This window comes from Sinocyclocheilus rhinocerous, unplaced genomic scaffold, assembly GCF_001515625.1.
Source record: "Sinocyclocheilus rhinocerous isolate Xijiao unplaced genomic scaffold, SAMN03320098_v1.1 scaffold1006, whole genome shotgun sequence".
Lineage (NCBI taxonomy): Eukaryota > Metazoa > Chordata > Actinopteri > Cypriniformes > Cyprinidae > Sinocyclocheilus > Sinocyclocheilus rhinocerous.
Window position 1 is genome coordinate 44296 of NW_015630418.1, and position 21844 is coordinate 66139.

At 38.0% G+C, this 21844-nt stretch overlaps 1 protein-coding gene across 1 annotated transcript; it reads right to left on the reverse strand.

Moving 5' to 3' along the window:
• Positions 1 to 7020: 7020 nt before the first annotated feature.
• Positions 7021 to 21449, reverse strand: loxl1 (lysyl oxidase-like 1). Its single transcript, XM_016552767.1, has 7 exons — positions 20089 to 21449; positions 16372 to 16480; positions 15952 to 16089; positions 9574 to 9730; positions 9373 to 9468; positions 7924 to 8039; positions 7021 to 7590 (listed from the first exon to the last, which is right to left on the reverse strand). The coding sequence occupies exons 1-7, from the start codon at positions 21077 to 21079 to the stop codon at positions 7584 to 7586; spliced, it is 1614 nt and encodes a 537-aa protein (XP_016408253.1). The 5' UTR covers positions 21080 to 21449; the 3' UTR covers positions 7021 to 7583.
• Positions 21450 to 21844: the final 395 nt, after the last annotated feature.

Consider the following 21844-nt stretch of genomic DNA (forward strand, 5'->3'; position numbering starts at 1 on the left):
CTTAACCTTGGACCTTATTCTTGACACACAAAATGACCAATAAAAAGGTGTCAAGCAGCAAAAGCAGCCCATATTAAATCTACAAGCTGTCTTTAATTGAAAAATACCATACTATATATATATATGTGTGTGTGTGTGTGTGTGTGTGTGTGTGTGTACATGGTGTGCAGTGTTGAAAGTCATTAAATAAAAGCATCTGGTAGATCCATGTTTTGAGGACAAACAATCAGTTTGTGCTTCGTAATCTCGTGTTACATCAGCTGTTGTTTGTCTCTTGTTGTCTACTTGTGTACAGCATTCATCACGTCCCTGCAAACAATGGCAAACAGATAATGTAATCCAAACTTTATTTAAACTTTTACATGACGCCTCTGGCTGATTTTTTAGACTTCTTCTTCTCCGCTTTTATTTAATGATGGGACTCATTGTTTATGAATTATAATCATGCCTGTAAGCTACTGATGCACTGCAATGCACTATTTCACAACATGATGTGCTATTAAACATCGTAGTTCTCTTGACCATCATGTCGAGATTAACTTTCTTTATGTCTGGGTCTCAGAGATCCCAATGCTGTGAGATGATAGATAGATAGATAGATAGATAGATAGATCTTTGTGCTGCATGGATTTATTTACGTTTATTTATTTATTAAAAACACACAAATTAGACTTTTAATGTTCCTGAACTGATCAATTATGCAACAAATTCAATTTCAGATGTAAAGCAGCTCTACAGAGGACAATGGTGTCATTATTCAGCTCAATTCAGTTCAGTTCGATAACTGTCAATGCTGCATAGTTCGAACTGAACAGTCTCCTGCTTTAACAGCTGAATTAAAGCCCAAAGGCCTCATGCGTGGTGAAGATCCCGTGAGATTTGGATCAGCTCTCTTGAGCCACCGTGTCCCAAAGTTGTCAATGTTTTAAACCCTTGCACCACATCAGCATCTGTGGATTTAAAGCCTCATCAGGACTGAGAAGAACCTGTAAAATAAGCAACTCCAGAGCCGTTTCCAGTCATTTGTTCCAATTGTCTGAGAGTCTATAAACAAGCGTATCCCTGCGACAGTTTTGCCCTCTGTTAGCAGCACCTCTGTAATGAGAATTTATTCCCCCATTGCGTCCCTGTTGTCTCAGGAACGGCCCATTTGCGAGTAACAGAATTAAAGGGGTGGAAAGCAGGCCATCTTCACCGAGGACAGGAGCGATGGAATAAGGGACTCCCGGTGTTTACTGCCATGAGCCAGACTGCCAAGACAACTCACCTTCTTTCTTCCAAGACCTTCAAACCTAATGGCACACATAAATAGAGATGATGAGGAGGTCATTAGCTCAGGCGAACGGCCTCGGTTTGCAACAGGCCTTCATTATTAAAGTAAACCAGCCGCTCTGAAGTGAAGGATGAAGTGAAAGATCTTCACGCTTTTGTTTTTCACCGTAAGTTGAATTATTTACCGCGACGCTCGGTCTCCCTCTTCACATCTGAATGGTTCAAGATAATCTCCCACTGAGTCCGAGTTGTTAATCATTTGATTTAATGGTGGAGAACGGCACTAGTCTGCATGGAGATAAATCACAGCGGCATCCAGACCACCGCATCGTGAGAGCAAAACAAGCAAATGCTTGCTCACTACACAAACATCTCAGGTCGACCGCCTGCTGTTATGTTTTCTACTTACTTTATCGTCACAAGTCATGCTCGATGAATATTGAACAGCAGATCAAACGCTCCATTGGATTTGTACATAAACCATGTGACTTCACTAGCTACGTTTTTACGTGCAGTGTTGGGGGTAACACATTACAAGTAACGCGAGTTACGTAATCAGATTACTTTTTTCCAAGTAACTAGTAAAGTAACGCATTACTTTTTAATTTACAAGAGAGTATCTGAGTTACTTTTTCAAATAAGTAACGCGTTACTTTTTATATAGAACTTTTTTATTTGAAAAACAAACAAGCAAGCCCTGTCCAGATTTAAAAAGTAACGCAAAAGTAATGTAACGCATTACTTTCCATAAAAAGCAACTAAGTAACATAATTAGTTACTTTTTTATGGAGTAACGCAATATTGTAACGCACTACTTTTAAAAACTGTTTACGTGCACCCAAATAACCTGTTTATAATCGGACTGATGACTCAAGCCAAAAATACGTTCTAAGGAAGTTTTTCTAACATTGAATTAAGTTGTGAAAACATTATTTCTGAATGTTCAGTTTCTAAATGTTTAAAAAAAAAAGTTTATTCTTAAAGGAAAGATTATGGGAATGTTATACTTGAATGTTCTTTGGATGTTTTGAAACAAGTAGCCACATTTTAAAAATATTAGGCATTAAACGACCAACCAACATGTTCCATGAATGATGCGTAAATAATGTTTTTGTGCTAACGTTTTAATATTATTAAAGACCAGATAACTTTGAATAAACGTTCTATCAACGTTACTGGAAGAACATTGTTCATAACAACCTCAAAGATAAAGTTCTGGGAACGTTCCGACGAAAACAACTCAGTTGATCTGAACTAAATTGAAAGATGTGATGTATACCTGAAATAATCTGATCAACAACTTAAGCATCTAAATGCTTGAATATGACTATTTTCTCAATTTGATACCATACAATAATGCATGTTGCATAGCCTATACATTATGAGCTGGTCAGTGTAGGCGACTGAATATTTACTAAACTCATGTTAAAAAAGCTCATCAAGGCTAAAATGTAGTTATGCTCTGGTGACATTATTGCAGTGGCTTTCTTTGTTTCTGAATGTTATGACTTCTGAGTCATAACGAGCCTCATAACGTGAATGACTTAATTGAAGAACTGTTACATGTTGTTGCATCACTCGAGCATTTGACTCCATCATGTATTTTCCATTGTTTTCCATTCTTACCAAAAAGACCATCTTGCTACCCTTACGAAAAAGAAGTTTATTCAAGTGTGCTATTAGTATACTTCTTTTAAACAAAAAATAGGAAAGTATACTTTTAGTCTACTTTTTATGTACTTCTCAGAAATGGGCTTTATGTACTTCTCAGAAATATACTTAAAATGACATTTAAGTATACTTGACTTATACTTAGAAAAAGTCTAAATATATTTAACTTGTGCTCCTAGAATCAGTGTTTTCAGTGTTATACTGTAGAGGGCGCTAGTACACATCTTCTGTACAGAATTTCCAAAAAACACAAGTGAAGAAGAAAACGAAACAACAGATGCTTCCACATGTAATCTAACACGATCATCAGACATAAAACAGAACTTGAAGTATACTACTTTTTGGTAAGGGTAGTGTTTAGCTAGTCTAGTTTTCAGAAGCTCTGTCTGGTTTTCCAAGGTTTGGTCAAGCTGCTCAGCAAACTGGTCTTCAACCCTGAACTGGTGATAAGGTTAAAACCTCTCTAAAACCACCAAACTAGATCAGTCTGGCAATCAGGTAATGCCAGAAAGAGCAGCCGGTTTATGCTGGTTTAAGCTGAAATGCCAGATTCTTATGATTCATATTTGCCTTTCTAATCTTCTGGTCTGGCATTTATATTTTCTCTCTCTCGTTTGCTGTCATCTTTGCTCTCTTCCCGTTGAGGGCTTGCAGACCTCATGACTGTTCTCTCAGTGAAGCAAATCAGCTCGCGCACGTGTTTACTCTAAAACCGAAGCACACGTATTACTTGGCGCTCTGCTGAAAATGGCTCCTCGTTGTGTTTTTAATCTGATGTCATGTTAGTGGAATTCACTAATAGGTCTCTGACTCGATCTTATTTGGCGACATTTTCTCACTGCAAACACACAAGCATGTAGTCTATAAACTGCACAGTTCACACTGACTAAAACTGTTTTTCACACCAGTGGTCTCTCAAAATGTAATCATTATTAAAAACATTGTTATGCAAAAGAAGCCATTCCTTGACTGATCTGAAAAACAAACAAAAACTAAAATGCATGCATGCATTTATTTATTCATGCATGCATGGATTAATTCATATTTATATATGCAATCTAGGGCATCAGCTGGTGACAAAAAAATAAAAAAATAAAAATAAGAATAATAATAAAAATCTTTTGTTGCTTAGCCAGCATCTCATAGCATTCTAACAAAGGCTCATTGTGTTCTGGTTTGTCCCTCTTGTAAACTTTGGCATCACTGTCTTTTTCAGAAATTACATGTTTATTGGTTTTCATATTACATATCAAAGCAGGCTGATACAAAACAAAAATGTATTATCAATTTATAATGGAAAAATCATGTGCCAAAGCCAAGCTACCCTTTGTAGTCATCTGTTCAAGCTTGCGCGTGTGTGTTTTGGGGAAGGAGAGGCATTCTTTCCCGTTTACCTGCACTTTAAGTATTTAACTGTGATGACTTTAAGTGTAGATTGTTGTTTAAAACATACGCTGAGATGCATTTTTGCTCTGCTTCTGGGGTTCCAGAGTTCTCATTACTGGCCTAATTCTTAATCAAAATGTTGTTTCGCTACAACAAAACCGCTGGCATTCAGTACAGTACATGTTCTGTGCAAACGCAGACGGCAGATGGGAAACTTTCCCTAAAACTCTGCCACTTTAGCAGTTTCATGAGTGTGTGGCAGAATTGTATTTTCCAAGCGCTTCAACTGAATTTGGTTTGTCTGAAGTCAAAAAATGAAACTGCACTTGCACTAAAAAAGCTGGTATACACTTCAGTCTTTATTTAAAGATCCAGTATGAACTCTAAGACACAAAAAATAAAACCGACAACCACAACAATGATAACAACAACTCAAAGAGATTGATATACACAAAAGCAGATAGCAACCAGACACAAATTTACTGTCTACACTATAAACAATGTTATAATATTCATTTATGCAGAGTATAAAGAGATACGATAAGACAAGTCTGTTCTGCATTTGATCTGGATCTTGATCATGGAAAACACTGTAACATGTTTTCATAATAAAAGAACTGCTCACCACAGAAAGGAATTCATTTAGCTTTGGTTGAAAAGCGTGTGATGCATCACAACACACGCTCCATTCACACACATCCGACGACCCTCACAGAAAGCTTGTTTTGTATGCATTTAACTGAATTTATTCGATTATAGCATATGTGTAGGCTGTTTGTCGTTTAGGGCTCTTCAAGCGTAGCGTCATAAGGAGCTCTTTTTCACTGCATATGTTTAACTTTCTCTTTCCGAGGTAGGTACGGATTGAATTAAGATTGTCAGTAACATCAAGTTATGCAATGTTAGCTTTGCAACAGTAGTGTCAACTAAGTCTGTGTTCGATTTAACGATCAAGGCATAAATCTCAATTTCAGATACAAAGAAATATGAATTCCTGGAGTGTAACACAGCAAGTACAGCATTTCCCTCCACACAGTACATGAGAACAGTGGGTATGAATATGATATGATAAAATAAATTCATTTCTTACCTAGATAATGGCATGCATTAGTGGGTTAACTGTATCATATATTTCAACCTGTGGCAGCTGACCAGTGTTGGCAGTTAAAGAAACAATAGATACGTTCCAACGTGGACGTCAGTACAAGTAAATCTCACAAAGGACGGTTTACAAGCTTAACACTCGAGGAATATTCCTGGCTTCAATACGAGTTCAATACGACAGCACTTGTGACATAATGTTTCTGCAGCTTAAATAACAGATCATGGCATTAGAATTCCCAGGGAATGCATGAACTGACAAAATGCATACATTGAATGCAATGCAATTCTTTTTTTTCTTTTTTTTGATAAAACTGTCTGATAAATGCATAAATGTAAATGTAGCTCACGCAGTTAGTAACAGCAAGGTCATGGGTTCAATTCTCAGGGAATGCACTGACTGAAAAAAATTCATATCTTGAATGCGGTGTAATTCACTTTGCATGAAAGCATTTGCCAAATGCATAAATATAAATGTAGATCATGCAGTTAGCAACAGCAAGGTCATAGGTATGATTCCCAGGGAATGCATGGACTAATGAAATGCATACCTTGAATGCAAAGCAAGTCTTTTTTGGATAAAAGGTAAATGCATAAATGTAAATGTAGATCATGGCACTAACAACAGCAAGGTCATGGGTTCAGTTCCCAGGGAATGTGTTGACTTTTAAAATGCATACCTTAAATGCAATGTAAGTCACTTTGGATAAAAGCATTTGCCAAATGCATAAATGTTAATGTCAAAAAATGATAAAATTAATATCCTGAATGCATTGTAAATCACTTTGCATAAAAGCACCTGTCAAATGCAAATGTAAATGCAGATCAACAGCAATGTCATGGGTTCAATTCCCAGCGAATGCATGAACTGATAAAGTGTATACCTTGAATGCAATGCAGTAAATGCATAATTAATGTTGATTGCCACCAAAAAAAAACTTTTTCTTTAAAAAGCATTACAGTTTTAAATCACTTACAATGGAAGCACTTTCAATAGTAAAGCCACAAGAGGTATGTAATATGCATGATTTTTGTGCAGAAAATCGCCAACATTTTTTCTGCGTAAAGTTACATCCAATTTTACAATTTCATTGCCATGACAATGCTAAAATCACAGCTCAAATGATGCACAATTTTTAACAGAAGATTTAATGTAAGTGCTTTTATAAATGCATAAGGTTTCAAATCATCCAAAAGTTTGCCCCATTTACTTTCATTGCAAGTGGTTCAGTGTAATTACTCAGTGTAAATTATTTGTGGTGGTAATCAACATTATGCCACACATTATGTCTGTTAATTCTTGTATTGAACCTGAAATATTAATTTAATCACAGAAAACCAAACTGATAGAGCTTCAGCTGCTTGTAGGGGAACATCTCAAGTATGGTCTGAATTTAAGTAGTTTGCTTTATTGCATTCTCAATGGACTGACATACAAGGCAACATTACAATCCAATTGAATGTAAATCACAGCAGGTTAAGTAAAAGACTATAATAAACCTCCAAGGTAAAAACACCTTGATAAACTGCCTCCAGCTTTTGGATTCAAGGCATTTATTCAAAGTGCTTTAATCCCAAAGCTATTTTTTTCCAGGTCCCTCATTCAAACTAAAACCACTTTTTACTTAATAGGTTAGCTGGAGGATGACTGACAGGCAGGCCGTTCTCTCATACGACTCTTTCTTCAGTATTGCACCTTCGCTAAAGTGGCACAGACAAAGAGAGAGGTTTGGAAAAAAGAGGATTGTTTCCAGTTGCTGATTTTCCTGATCTGAATGACAGAATTACAGTACAACAGTGCCATGCCTGATCTCACTTTGCATTCCAGCGATGTAACCCACTTAAAAATGGTGAAGGAATTAGACTTAATTGGGGGCAACGAGTGTGTGTTTTTATGAAAAATCAGGGTTAATGGGGTGGATGGAAGGAAAATAGATGTTGGTCTGCGGTGTGCTGTGAAGTATGGGATTCCTCAGTGTGTGTTTGGTTTTGCGTGATGTTGTGATTATGTGTGCTCGTTCCTCCCAGTTTCACAAGAACGGCACAAATACGGGAACGAGACAAATGCAATAAACAATCACAGACGCACCAGGAATTCCATTCACATTGCAATGGAACAGCGCTTCCATGGAGATTCATCCGGATCTGACAGATCATGACCTATAGGAGCAGAAGAAACAATCATTTGCTCTGTTGTGTTTCATAGATGTGGAAAATTAAAGGCTCTTTATTGGCATTGATGGTTCCATGAAGAACCTTTCCATTGACCAAAAGGTTCTTTATAGTGGAAAAAGGTTCTTTAGATATTAAAGCATTACGAAAAACATGGTCCTTTTAAAAACTGATCAACAAGAACCCAAAATGGTCCTTCTATGGCACTGCAGTGAAAACTCCTTTTGGAAACTTTATTTTAAAGCGTGTAGATGAATATATGCTACACATTATGGAGCTACTGATCCATTAACACACATTTAAAAAGCAATGTGTACTTACTGGGAGATTTTGCAGTTTGTTGTCTTGACAAAGCGGCCTGTGTAGTGGATATTGCACCTGACTACATTGTTTGTGTAGTCCGACTCATGCACCAAGTACTTCGGGTTAACCTGGAGCTGGAATTTAAACAGAATTTAGACCTTCAGTGCTGTGAAAAAGTAAGTGCACCCCATACAATATATATGTGACCACATTATTACATATTTTGGACATGCAGGGCCTAAAATTAACACTTTCCAAATGCAAGCAAAATTCAGAGTTGGTGAGTACACAAAGCAGTGCTACTCAACAGCTGGCTGGTTACTTTTTTTATTATTATTAATTTTAACAAGGCCTGAGAACATGGTTAATTGTCGATTATCAAACAGCAAAGACTATGTTGTAATGCAAACAACTTCACATTTTCTAATGAAAATGGTTTAGAAATCTGTTGTCAACAAAAGAGAAGCATTTCAAAAGAAAAGTTTCCCGGTGGCTTTCCACCAAAATAATTGCTCTATGGTTTAACATTTAAAAGCAAAGAAAAAATAACCATAAATATTAGTGTTTTAATTGTACTGTTGTTACTAATTGTTGTTATATAGTAATAATAATAATAATAATAATAATGATAATAATAATAATTATTATTATTATTATACAATAGTAATTTAGTGATATTTCTTTATTGGTTTGGGTTTAAATAAATAAATAAATAAATAAAAATAAATAAATAAATAAATAAATAAATACATACATACATACATACATACATACATACATAAATAAATAAATGCATACATACATACATACAGACATAAATCACCGGCCATTGGCAGAAGTAGAAAAATGTTAGTTTTAGGCTCTGGTGGACAGTATTGATGGCTGAAAGTGGGATAAATTTAACATAAAACAATGAAAAGTTGACTGTGAAATCTTTTCCTCAACAAAAATATATGCAGAAAAGCACCTTTCATCTGTGCAAAAAAGTAAATAGCCCCTACATTTAGTAGCTAATTTCTGTCTATCAGTCTCTTGCCTTGACTAGGAAACATTTTTGGCAATTCTTCCAATTTCTGCAGAGACTGCTTGCCGTTCAATCCTCCACTGCTATGAAAGGATATTAAAACTTAGCCTCAGAGTAGAAGGTAACGGCGACCGCTTTTAACAGCGGTGTACTTCATCTGTTGTGTTGTAGTTTTGCTGAAGGTCGGAAAGTGAGCGGCTGGGATCTGCCTGAAGAGGCATGTCTGTATCTGTCTTATTTATGAGCACAGATAACAAACAGAAGAGTTGGACGACATGCGTGACATCAAACGTCTCCTCGTGCCAAACCTTTAGCGAGACGTGTTGTATTCTGTTGATGTGTTAGAAATACGAGATATTCTCTGAGAAGACTCTCTTTGAAGGTTATGAAAAACGCGTTCGGTGTGAAATAGAAGACGGAGTGTAAATGTTTTGGCCATCTACCTTGAGTATATAGTTTCCTGGCTGAACATCAGTGATGTCAATCCATTGGCAATCAATATCTGCATTGTATGTGTCATAGCAACCTGGACTGAGACCCTGGAATATTAAAACGAATCTAAACATTAGTGTAATCAAAAAACAATGGCATGCTGATAATTTTATTATCAATAATAAATAAGAGAATGTGTCTCAGAAGTGCACCTGGGTGTGTGAAGTACAGGCGTATCGTTTGAGATGGCCGAAGTCGCAGGTCGTGTCCTCCAGACAGAAGCTGGCCTTGTGTCCCTCCGCCACCTTCCGGCCGCTGCTGACCTCTAACAGATCGTAGTGACTGAACTCATCCATACTGTGGTAATGTCTGATCGGAGAGAGAGAGAAGAGACGACACTGACATGAAAGAAGGACCATGGCTATGCCACCTAGTGTTATTTTATTATTATTATAAAACGGATAGTTCCGGTCCTTGATTCTGATTGGCTGAGCCATGTTCGAAGCTGTTGTAAATTACTCTACAAAGTAACATACACCTTTGTTTACGTTTGTGTGTTGCTCGGCAACCACTTTGTTGCAACCACAACTGATTCTGAGGAACTACATTATTTGGTGGAAGAATACTGTTTTTATTAATATCATTACACTTTATTTGCTCGGTTTTATTTTGTGAAACCTAACTACGTATATGGAATAACCGTTTTATAAAAGCAATAAGCCCCGTGAAGCCGTGGTTTACAGTGAATTTATAACAGCTAAGGGGGTTAACTCCGCTTCGCGTCATACCTAACAACGCCCCTTAGCTGTTATAAATTCACTGTAAACCACGGCTTCTTGGGGCTTATTGCTTTATTAAAACTGCAGTCCGTAGGTTTTGCCTCTTTGTCGCCATCTCTGTTTGAAACCTGCAATTGCAGTTATTTGCGGAATTATCTTCCTTGTGTGGGTTGTGCACCGGCATGAATCTAATGTTTTGATGTGAATGTGTGGATACTGTACTTAGGAATCACAGATTCTAGCCTATGTCTTGGAAGTATGACACAAATAAGAATTTTCACCGGAAAATGTCATCTGAACAAGTACGTAACAAGTCTGCCACTTTTGTTCTGACCAACTGAGGGAAAAAAAGCATTACAAAAAAATCGCGTTACCAATGGTGATTAAATCTAAGGATCACATAGCTTATATCACATCTAACTGTGGCAATTATTATTACTGTTATGCTTTGTTCTCAAATTGTTAAGGTTAAACATTGCATGTATGTAGTGTGTATTAGCGTTAGACTGCATGTAGATTTCAATTTCTGTACAGTCTAATCTCTAATTGTCATACCATTCAAATTTCATATAAAGAAATTATTTTAACTCAAAAAGCAAATTATTCATCCTTAGAACTGGTTCTCTTTAAAACACAAATCTTGTGTAATCCCACGTAGGCTATCTGTAATCAGATGCACATTTAAAACTGGAATATAATCTAATTTCAGTCACATGTGTTCCATAAACACAAACATTTTTGGATTACAATCCTCCATCAAAATGATACATTTCATTATTCCAGCTGCTGTGAGAAAAGGCTATAAACGATCCACCACCTGCAGCATCCATAGCATTACATTGAAGTACTTACTGTAAAATAATCTATGCATGTTAAAATCTCAATGTAAAAACCTCACTGTATCAATAGTATAGACAAAAGGTTAACAGCCATCAATCAAAAAATAAATAAAGCTCAATAAACATTGAAATAATAATTTAAAGCAATGCTCTGTGTTTCTGGTCAAGTCTTTGAAATGCATGACTATTCCAGCAGGTGCGTCAGCAGTCTGACTCTACGTGTGACGCCGCTGTTTCTTACCGTCTGTTTGGTCTTTTGGCAAAAGTGTTTTCTCGGAAAGCTGTGGTAATACCTGAAGGACTGCGGCAGGGAAAACAGGTACTTTCCTCTGACAGAGTTCAGAGTTTCCACAGGGATACTATATTTCCCATAATATGCCAAGCATATTAAATCTTATTTGATGAGGGGATGACAGACATTTCAGGGGCCGGTTGCCAAATCCCTGAGCAAACTAATGACACACACACACAAACACACACAAACACACACACACACACACACACCACACACACATACACACACACAGCAGTGCTAACCACAGAAAAATTGGGCCAGCTAATCACTTAAGGCAACTCTCTTCTACATGTGCAACTGACTTATACTGAATCCAAATAAATATGAGTTATAGAGCAGTATTTAAACAATCACAAACTGAGAAGAAACCACCTGCTGTCATCTCACTAAAAGTAAAGAAATAAAGAAATATTACTGCTATCATAGTTAACTAACGACTTATTAACTACTTCCACTGCATCAAAATTTAAAATCAGTTTACTATATATTTGGACACAGGCACATTTTTATTTATTTTTTATTTTAGCTGCTCACCAAAACATATTCCAGTTACAGTTATATGATATGTATGGGCTTAAAGTGCACACTCAGAGCTTTATTTGAGGGTATTCTCATCACAATTGGAGGAAAGGTTAAGGAATTACAGCTCTTTAATATGTACCGTGCTAGGCTTCAAAAGATAGCAGGAACATCAGGAGCGGCCAAATCAACAGTTTGGTACATTCTGAGAAAAAAACAAGAACGCAATGGTGAGCTCAGAAACATAAAAAGACCTGGATGTCCACGGAGGACAACGGTGCTGGATGATCGGAGAATCCTCTCCATGGTAAAGAAAAACCCTTTCACAACATCCAGCCAAGAGAAGAACACGCTCCAGGAGGCAGACGTGTCTACAATCAAGAGAAGACTTCACCAGAGCAAATACAGAGGCTTCACCACAAGCTGCAAACAAGCACAGATTATAGACTTTGCCAAAAACATATAAAAAAGCCAGAGCACTTCTGGAAAAGCATTCTTTGGACGGCTGAAATTAAGATCAAGCTGTACCAGAATGATGGGAAGAAAAACGGCAGTTTTCATTTCAGCTGTTAGTAATGAGACGCCAAGGACACTTTCAGTCTCTACAAAAATATCAATCATGTGGAAGCGGAGATGTGCGAGTAATTATAGATTAGCTTCTGCTCACTGACAAACATCTCCCTGCAGTTCTTCTTCTCCAAAGAGAGTCAGGTGCTTGTTCGCATGGCGTCAGATTTAGGTTACATGAAAGAGGTCATCACACCGCTCAGCTGTCTAATTGCATTAGAAATGAGTTAAAGTGCTAAATACTTCATGTACTGACATTTCCAGGTTACATTAATAATCTGTTTATGAGCAAATGCTCACCAGCCGTATCGTCTGCACCTCGACTGAACTACAGAATTAAACTGTACTATTATTCACTTCCAATTTATTTTTAATAGGACTGTCTACCAAATAAAAAAATGCAATTAAATCAATTACATGATATACCAATTAAAATTATTTTAAAATGCATTACATTTGATCTCAATTAATGACATGCATCAATATAAAAAAAAAATTGTATAGACAAATTGAATATAAATAAATGCTGTCCTTTTGAACTTTCTATTCATCTGTGAATCATGAAAAATAAAATGTATCACAGTTTCCACAAAAATATTGTGCAGCACAACTGTGTTCAACATTGATAATAATCAGAAATGTTTCTTGAGCAGCAAATCAGCATATTAGAATGATTTCTGAAGATCATGTGACACTGAAGACTGGAGTAATGATACTGAAAATACAGCTGCGCATCACAGAAATACATTACAGTTTAACAGATATTCACATAGAAAACAGCTGTTTATTAGCAGTTATTTATAATAATATTTCACTGTTTTTACAGTAATTTTGATCAAGAAATGCAGCCCTGGTAAGCTGATTTCTTTCAAAAACATCAAAAAAAAAATATATATATAAGTGACCTCAAACTATGTAGAAGTCTATATATAGTCTCTCCCTGTCTTTCTCTCTATGTACTGTATAATCAGTAAGATTTATCAATATAATGTTCTTTTTTTAAAAATTAATTAGACTAAATTAACATGTTTAATTGACAGCCCTAATTTTTAATTGATCATCATTTTTATTTATTTTCTGAGGTGGATCATGTCAAGTTTGGGGACCCGAGCTTTCACTAGAACACGCCCATTATTTGGACCATTAACATTGGCAGCAGTGAGATACAGTGAGATCCTGAATCACACATTTTCAATGACAGATGACAATTTGAGCCGACATGAGTGACAGCCTTCATCGATGATGTTCAACACGATGCAAAACAACAATTCTCGCAAATTCTCGATCGCGACGCAGACATGATGTAATGAACAGCTACAGGTGAATAAACACAGACCTGACAAGTACTGACAGACATTCATTTTTTCACTTTTCACAGACATTCACTTGTCACGAGGCCCAGCTGATTGTACATGGAAATGTTATGGAAATCCCCTCGGAGGATAACAGCCCTTCGCCAAGTGAAACCAAATACATAAATCGACGACAAAATTCATTCAGATTCTGATGCAGGATAAGGAATATAAACCAATTGAATACATCCACAATAGGGACTATTATAATTCCGTTATTCTGGGACTTTTAATCATATTAAGGCAGAAATTGCATGGTGAGGGGGACAGAAATGACAAATGTAATACCTTTTTTTATTTAACTGGTTTTATTATTATTATTATTATTATTATTATTATTAAAATCTTACTTTTGATTGACTAAGAAATCAAATACACTGCTGGACAATAACAATGACTATAAATGACAATATTATTATTATTATTATCTCTTATATTTAATTGGCTAAGAAATCGAATACACTGCTGGACAATAACAACGACTATAAATGACAATATCTAATAATTTGTATTCTACCATCTTTTCCTTATATTTTCCTAATGACTGGTTTATATACTACAACCCCCCCCCCTAAATTATATGTGAATTAGCACGACATTATTCATATATTTTATGTATTTATTACCTGCAGCCACCCCTTTTTATCACATAATTAGGCAGAAAATATATTTTATAGTTTCTGTACTAAATTATATGTGAATTAGCACGACATTATTCATATATTTTATGTATTTATTACCTGCAGATGACTTAGAAAAACCCATATAAACCATATATTGTCACAATCGTGTGTTTATTGTCTACATGTTTCATCAGTCAAATCATTTCTGCTATTTATAAAGCTTAGCTACAGCGATCACTGAATGCCTTTGTCCTTATTAGGGATTTCCTTGTACTTACCTATTTAGAGTTTTTAGAAAAAAAATCATTTTATATACCTGTCAAGGAGTATATGATGGTAATTAATGCCATTCGCTCAGTGCTTAGGAAATTATTAGGAAATGATATAGACGAAAAAACAAATTTAGATTTGAGTCTTAAATTGGAAGGGAATAAATATAAAAGAAAAAAAAATTAATAATAATTTCATTTTCAAGCCAAATTTCCAGTGTTCCTTTAACCATTGGTTTTTGGAGATCACAATTTCATGATGTCAACTGGAAAGAGACCTTTAAGATCTCCAGACGTTTTTGTATCACACATAAAATTAGAGTGGTATCATTTAAGATTGTTCATCGTATTTATCCTGTAAAACAGCTAATTGCAACATTGTGTAAAGACATTGACTTGAAGTGTGTTTTCTGTAAAGAGGAAAATGAGAGTATTGTCCATTTATTTTATGATTGTATTTATTTTGGTGGTATTTTTTTGTTGTTTTGTTAAACAACGTACTAATATTGAATTGCAACTCAAAGAAAATGATGTTTTTTTTTTTTTTATGAGTATACTGTTGACTTAAAAATTTGGCATATTGTGAATTTATTCATTATATATGGACAATTCTTTATTCACAAATGTAAGTGGGCAGTGAAAAAAATTAATTTTACTCATTTTAAAATAGAAATACTGTATATCACTACCTGTATACATTAAAAGAAACAAGAAATAACAAAGCAAAAAAAAAAAGTAAATTATTTTAAAGCCTTAAATCTACTCTTTAAATAATTTGTAATAATTTGTACTTGTTTATGGACATGTGATTTTCTTATTGTTTTCCCTATTTTTATTGTTTTAATTTATTATTGTATTTGTTTTGATGTAATTTGTACATTATTTGTACAACAACAGTAATATGTTATTGCCCTTCTTTGTTCTAAAAAAACTAAAAAAGAATCCAACATTCAAGAATGGAAAAAAAAGAAAAACAAATATTAGGGATTTCCTGGCATGTCATAAGTTATTATTTCTATATGAGTCCGTTTTGGACTTTCTGCATGAGAGCGCCCTCTGGCTTCGAGTATGAATGAAACATGCACTGCATGAGAGTGTTTAGTGCTCTATAATGTTCACATCACCTCATTTTGGTGAATAAACCATCAGGTCATGCATAGACTATCCTGTCTCTTTGACTTCAAACGTACATTTATTTACACTGGCCCTAGAAAAGCTGTACGTGAACACACCTGCCTGGAAAAAGTGCAGGGGACTAATTTACATTTTATTAAAAGTCCACCACGTCCCCTGCGTATTCTATGCCCATGAGGTCTCCACATATACAGAGGCAAAAGAGAGACTCACTGGTGACAGCTGTGCCACTCCCAGGTGTGACGAGGTTGGTTGGGCATGAAATCAGCCGTCCCTTGGTTCTTCACTCTCTGAGGGAAGCGCAGAAGAACCCTGACACTGTAATCTGTGGTTTCAGCACTATAGGCGGAGCTGAGGAGGGAAAAACATTAATGAGGGACGGCAGCACTGAGTAATGAAACATGTTGTATATATGAGATGAGCTCATAACAGCAGGCTGGAATTTATATGATGTGACACCACCCATACTTCTGCACCAGACATCATCTAACACTCTTCTCGTTAGTTGTTTGAAGTATTATTGTATGGTGTGGTGTAAACAGTTGTAAACGAGTGTGGGAGGGTTATTGTGTAAATACTGCCTGACCAGCTTTGTTTTGCCATTTCATAAATAGAAGAACTGAGGATTCTCACCCGGCCAAACACTTCTCCTCTGCAGCACAGCGTAAGGAGTACATATGGGCTCTTTGAATGTATGTGGAGGCTTGGACATAATTCGGGTCAGGAACCAGGTCAGGCAAACCTAAAAACAGGAGACATCATCAGGGTTACAGTGTAGAACCAGCTGCTGAAGCACATCTCCTGAAATTACTCTGAAGGGGAAAAACTTCTTAACTAGTCTTAGTAGGTCATAGCTGGTATTCAACCCTGGTCAAGCTGATTTTCAGCTGGCTTGTAGAATAAAATGCACCAAAATCCCCCTAAACCCACATGATAAATGTCTAAATAACTTTAAAACCACCACCTGGTCACCTAAAAAGTATCTAAACCCACTGTAAAACCACCAAACTGACCAGTCTGACCATGATGAACATGTCCAAAACTACTCTAAAACCACCAAACAGACCAGCCTGGCCACCTTAAAAACACCCCAAACCACCATAAAACCAAAAAACGGACAAGTCTGACCACCTGCAAAGTGTCCAAAACCACTCTAAAAACCACCAAACTGACTGGTCTGACCACCCAAAAAGTGTGCAAAACTCTAAAAATCTCCAAACTGATTGGTCTGACCACATAAAAAAGGTCCGAAACCACTTGAAAACCACCAAACCAACTGGTCTGATGAACTGAAATGAGTCCAGAACTCTAAAACCACCAAACCGACAAGTTTGACAACCTAAAGTGTGTCCAAATGCCTGGCCACCTGAAAAGTATCCAAAACTACTCTGAAACCACCAAACAGACAAGTCTGACCACCTGCAAAGTGTTCAAAACCACCAAACCGACCAGTCTGATCATGTTGAACATGTCCAAAACTACTCTAAAACCACCAAACAGACAAGTCTGACCACCAAATGTCCAAATCCCTTTAAAACAAGCAAACAGACCAAGAAAAGTGCACCAAAGCAGCAAACATACCATCTTTGGAGATCAGCTTTGACCATAAAAACCAGACTGTTTTTTTTTTCAGCAGGATAAAAACAATGTCAGGTCTCATAACACACTGTCCTGGGGACAAATGTGCTTCTTTTATGTTCTGAGCTGTTCTGATGTTACATGCTTTTAAATGTAAAAAAAAGTAAAGTATTTGAAAAATGGCTGTATCCAAATAAGTATGCCTTTGAACAAATACACAAGAGATGAAGAGGGTTTTGAGGAGGTAATGCTGAAGCCTCACAGTATAATGCATCAAACACCATTTCTCATCTGGTTTTAAGGTCACGCAAAAATAAGAAAAAAAGAACAAAGTGTTGCATGTAGAGAGGGAGAGAGAGAGAGTACAAAAGATGAGGGAGAGGTGACAGCGAAACGAAAATGAGATCACTTCCCTGCTGGATCCAAATCGGGCCTGTGACCACGTTTGTTAAAAAAAAAAACAGAAAAAGAAATAAAAAAGAAAAACAGAGCTAGTGGTAACAGCTAATGTTCATAAAACTCTGTACAGGGCCAATACAGAAACTACTTATCACCTTTGTTTACACTTAAAATACAAGCTCACTTTATGTCTAAATAATCTTATGAATATAATAACAGTGCAGTCTAAGTCCGTAGGTGGACATTAACATTTCTTCAAAGGGAAGGCGACAGCATATTTGCTTTCCTGCTTTGCATGTCATGGATTTCAGAGAAAAGAACCCTGTTGAGAAGATCAGCACCGATGGACTCCAGTGTATGATACTGGAGTCCCACTAGGCCTCGTAATTACCTTAACCAGCAAGACTTGGATGGTCATCCAGCAGCATTTTTTTACTGACAGTCAGACCAGCAATAACAAACATAAACCAGCTTGGAGTAGCATGAAAATTCAGCTGCTTCCAGCTAGCAACAATGTGGAGTGCAGATCTAATCTCACTTCTGCTGGAGGCATGTTTAGAGTTGGGAGAAACTTTCACTCTATAAAACATAATGCCCTTGGTCAGTCTCCTTATTTCAGACTCGTCAGTGCCGCCCTTCACTGGAGTCAGTGAATGCTTTGCCATCTCCATCTCTGTGTACACATCTGATTTGCCAGCTTGGTCTGAAACAGACTTCAGGAAAGGCCTCAGGAAACTTCCTTGGTCAGCTTTTGTAAACAGTGTAAAGAGAGTGTGAAAGACTGTGGTTATCCAGCAAAAGTTTCTTCACACAGTCTGCACTTTTCTCCACAAAATTCTGTTGGATGCCTGCACTACACCAAAGTAGTTGACTTAAACTCCTCATAAAGTCCACAAGAATTTAGAAAAACATGATGACAGTATACTGTTTTTTTAGTAAGATGCAAGTAAAATAAATGAATGTCCTCTGGTCAGATACAGGCCAGATCTCAACATCCATCTTAAAGAGGTTCAATGCTATGGGTCAAGTCAAGTAAATGTGTCCCGTCTAATGTTATTTCAATTTCTAAGACTCAGATTCACAGATAATATATGTTCCCGCAGGCTGGAGCTCTGATTTCAACTTATTTGTTTGTGATTGCATCATTGGGTAATGAGTAATGTCAATTTTTTCCACGTGTACCTTCCAGTGGATTGAGTTTACACCCATTTCCCTTATGACCAGATTTTGTAAACTAGGGTGATTAGTCGTGCGTGACTCAAGCAAGAGACAAAGACCATTTCACATTACAAAATGAACTTTGGCAGTGGCCAGAAACTCAGTCCCAAAGGCCTTACACACACCCGCCTCCTCACACACGTTCACATATACGCACACACACACACTTTTATTTAGGGGCTAGCAAAATATTTTCTGTTTCCTGAGGCAATGGACCCCATGTGTGCTGGGTACTTTCCATCTCCCCACTCCTTATGTAGTAACACCCCACAATCCCCCACACACACATGTTCACCACCCACCCCGCAACAACCAAGCCACTTGAGCCCCTTACCCCACCCTCTAAAGCAAATACTGGGATCATTCACCCGTAGCCCTCGCAGGGCAGTCATCACCAAAACCAGAACCAAATCTTCAAACAATGAGCACTCTTTGTGCAGAACGAGTATCCATAGGCACTAAGCACACACACCAAATACCACATACTCTTACACCCACGCACACATCCCACAACTCCTGGTTCCAATAACCCAGCCTCTGAGATGAAGAAGGACTTGGAACTTCTTTGATTGTAAATTGAAACACAATGGCAATGGGGTGATGGGAATGAAAGATGCTCTGACATTAGGAGAGAGTAATTTTTACTGACTGCTTATGAGGAAACAAACAGACAAATTTGCTCAAAAGCAATGCCCATTACCAGCTGCGTAAGCAAACAGCTTTACAATAATTTTTGTGCAGTTTGAGTCCCTTGGGTTACATGTTTGCTAAATCCAAAGGGCTGCCAGGAAACACAAAGAGATGGCAGAAGAACTACATTTTTTAGATGTCTCTCTGTTTTCCTCACTTCCTTTTCTTGAGAGAGAGCGAGAATCTGAAACGAGCCCCACACGTGCATCCATTTCCCCAAATCTCCAGCCGTGCTAGAGCTTAAGTGCCAACTGTAATTCCTCTGTGATTAACTTTACTTAGCATAGCAGCCTACAGCATTGCTCGACACATGAATCATGACGAAACGCAGTAGCATTCAGTGCAATATATGTAAAACACACTTTCTGGACTGCTAGTCTATGATCAAAACTATTGAGTAACATTAGTGTGGGATGTACAAAATGATTCTTTCACAAGTGTATACGACGTGGATATGCATCATACCTCTTTGCTGGGGACGATAAACACTCCCTGCATTCATGTTCGGGCTCTCTGCGTTGTTAGAGATGAGAGGGTTGCGTGGAGGTGGTTGCACAAACGCAGGCTGTGGTTGGGGCCTTCCAAAGGGGGGAAACTGTTCATACTGGGGGCTTTGCACCGCAGGCTGGAACGATGAGCCTGTGTTGCTAGAGACAGGTACTGCAGCATCTCGAGATTCCCCGTTGTACAGACTGTGCATGTACCTGTGGTCCAATCCATCAGAGACCGGTGGCTGTGCAGGCTGAGCAGGAACAGCTTGGTATGGTTGACCGTAAGGGGGATAGTATCGATACCTGTCTTCGGTTGCAGGATCCCCTCCATTATAGCTACCTCCTCCAAAACTTCCAGTAGAGTACCCACCTCCTCCATATCCTCCGCCTGCATAGCCACCACCAGTGCCAGTGGAGTACCCTGTTCCACGGAAGGGAGGTTCGTATGACCTGTCCAGAACCGAGTCATAAGGAGGCTGTTGAGGGAACGGATACTGTGGATAAGAAGAAGAGGATGAGGAGGAGGAGGAGGATGAGCCGGAGGATGGTCTAAAGCGAGAGCCGGTAGATGACTGGAAGCGACTCGTTTCACCTGTTCCAGCTGCACCTTGACGCCAGTTGTCCGGCACCTGGCCAAACCCAAACGGATGTCTGGCTTGGCCTCTCACAGTCTCAGAGCTTCCTCTGGAGGGTGCTTGCCTCCGTACATTCCCACCCTGTGATCGACGGTTGGGAGCATCTGCTAAAAGCACTCTGTGGTTCCTGTCACGCTCCTGAACCCGAGCCGGGACGTACTCAGCCCCACTGTTGAGAAGACTGAACACACGTCCATTGTTCTCCCATTGAATCATCTGTCTCCATGGGTTTGAGTCGTCAGTCTGAGATTGATGCTGAGATTGGGACTGTCCCCCTACGCTTCCAAGCAACACCCAAACCCACCATGTCACGAAAACCACAGGCAGCATATTTACAAGACTTGCATGGAAACTTCCAAGCAACTTCAGAAAAGAGTGGACAGTGAAACTTCAAATTGTATCCCTTGATCCAGAAGGTTAAAGGTGAAAAGGCATAGAGGACTTACAGTGTTCATGTGCAAATCAGACTACATGCAGTGAAGAAACTTTGTCCTTGGTTCAGTATGTGGTGCAGGCATTGCTGTGAAGAAAGGCAGATGATTTCTGAGGCCCCAGGGCAGGCTGCAGTATGAAAAACCTCCCTCTTCCTTACTGTCCGGATGTTGAGTTGTTGTCAGTGGACTGACCATTGCTCTCAGGCACTCTCAGGAGATGACTGCCTGTTGCTCTCCTCTGCACTTCACTATTTGCCTCTCTGACTGCTTACAATGGTCTGTGAAAAAAGAAAAAAAATTCTCATCTCCCCCTCCCTCTCTCTCTCTCTCTCTCTCTCTCGTTCCTGCTCCCTCGCTCACTCAATCTAACATGTTATTTTTTTGAGATCCCACATGGCCCTAGTGCTAGAGCTGTTTCCTAAATTCCAGCAAAGCCAAGTCTTTGCACAGGTTTCCAGAGTCAACATCACCATCTGTGAAGGGACTTGAATATCTAGCGTGCCTGCGCTGACTTCCTTTGATCCTTCTGAACAAGCAGGGATGTCTGGTGCGTGGCCTAGGTTCATCCACCCAGGTGCTAGGAGAGCTGTGACTTTGTCTCATGTTTTTCCAAACACAATTTTTTGCACCCATCATCATCATCATCATCACAGCAGAAGAG

Coding starts and splice junctions, on each gene's coding strand:
- loxl1 (XM_016552767.1), bottom strand. CDS start 21,079: ATGCTGCCTGTGGTTTTCGTGACATGGTGGGTTTGGGTGTTGCTTGGA. Junction 16,481..20,088: donor TTATCGTCCCCAGCAAAGAG/GTATGATGCATA, acceptor TCCTGTTTTTAG/GTTTGCCTGACCTGGTTCCT. Junction 9,469..9,573: donor CCTGTACTTCACACACCCAG/GTGCACTTCTGA, acceptor TTAATATTCCAG/GGTCTCAGTCCAGGTTGCTA.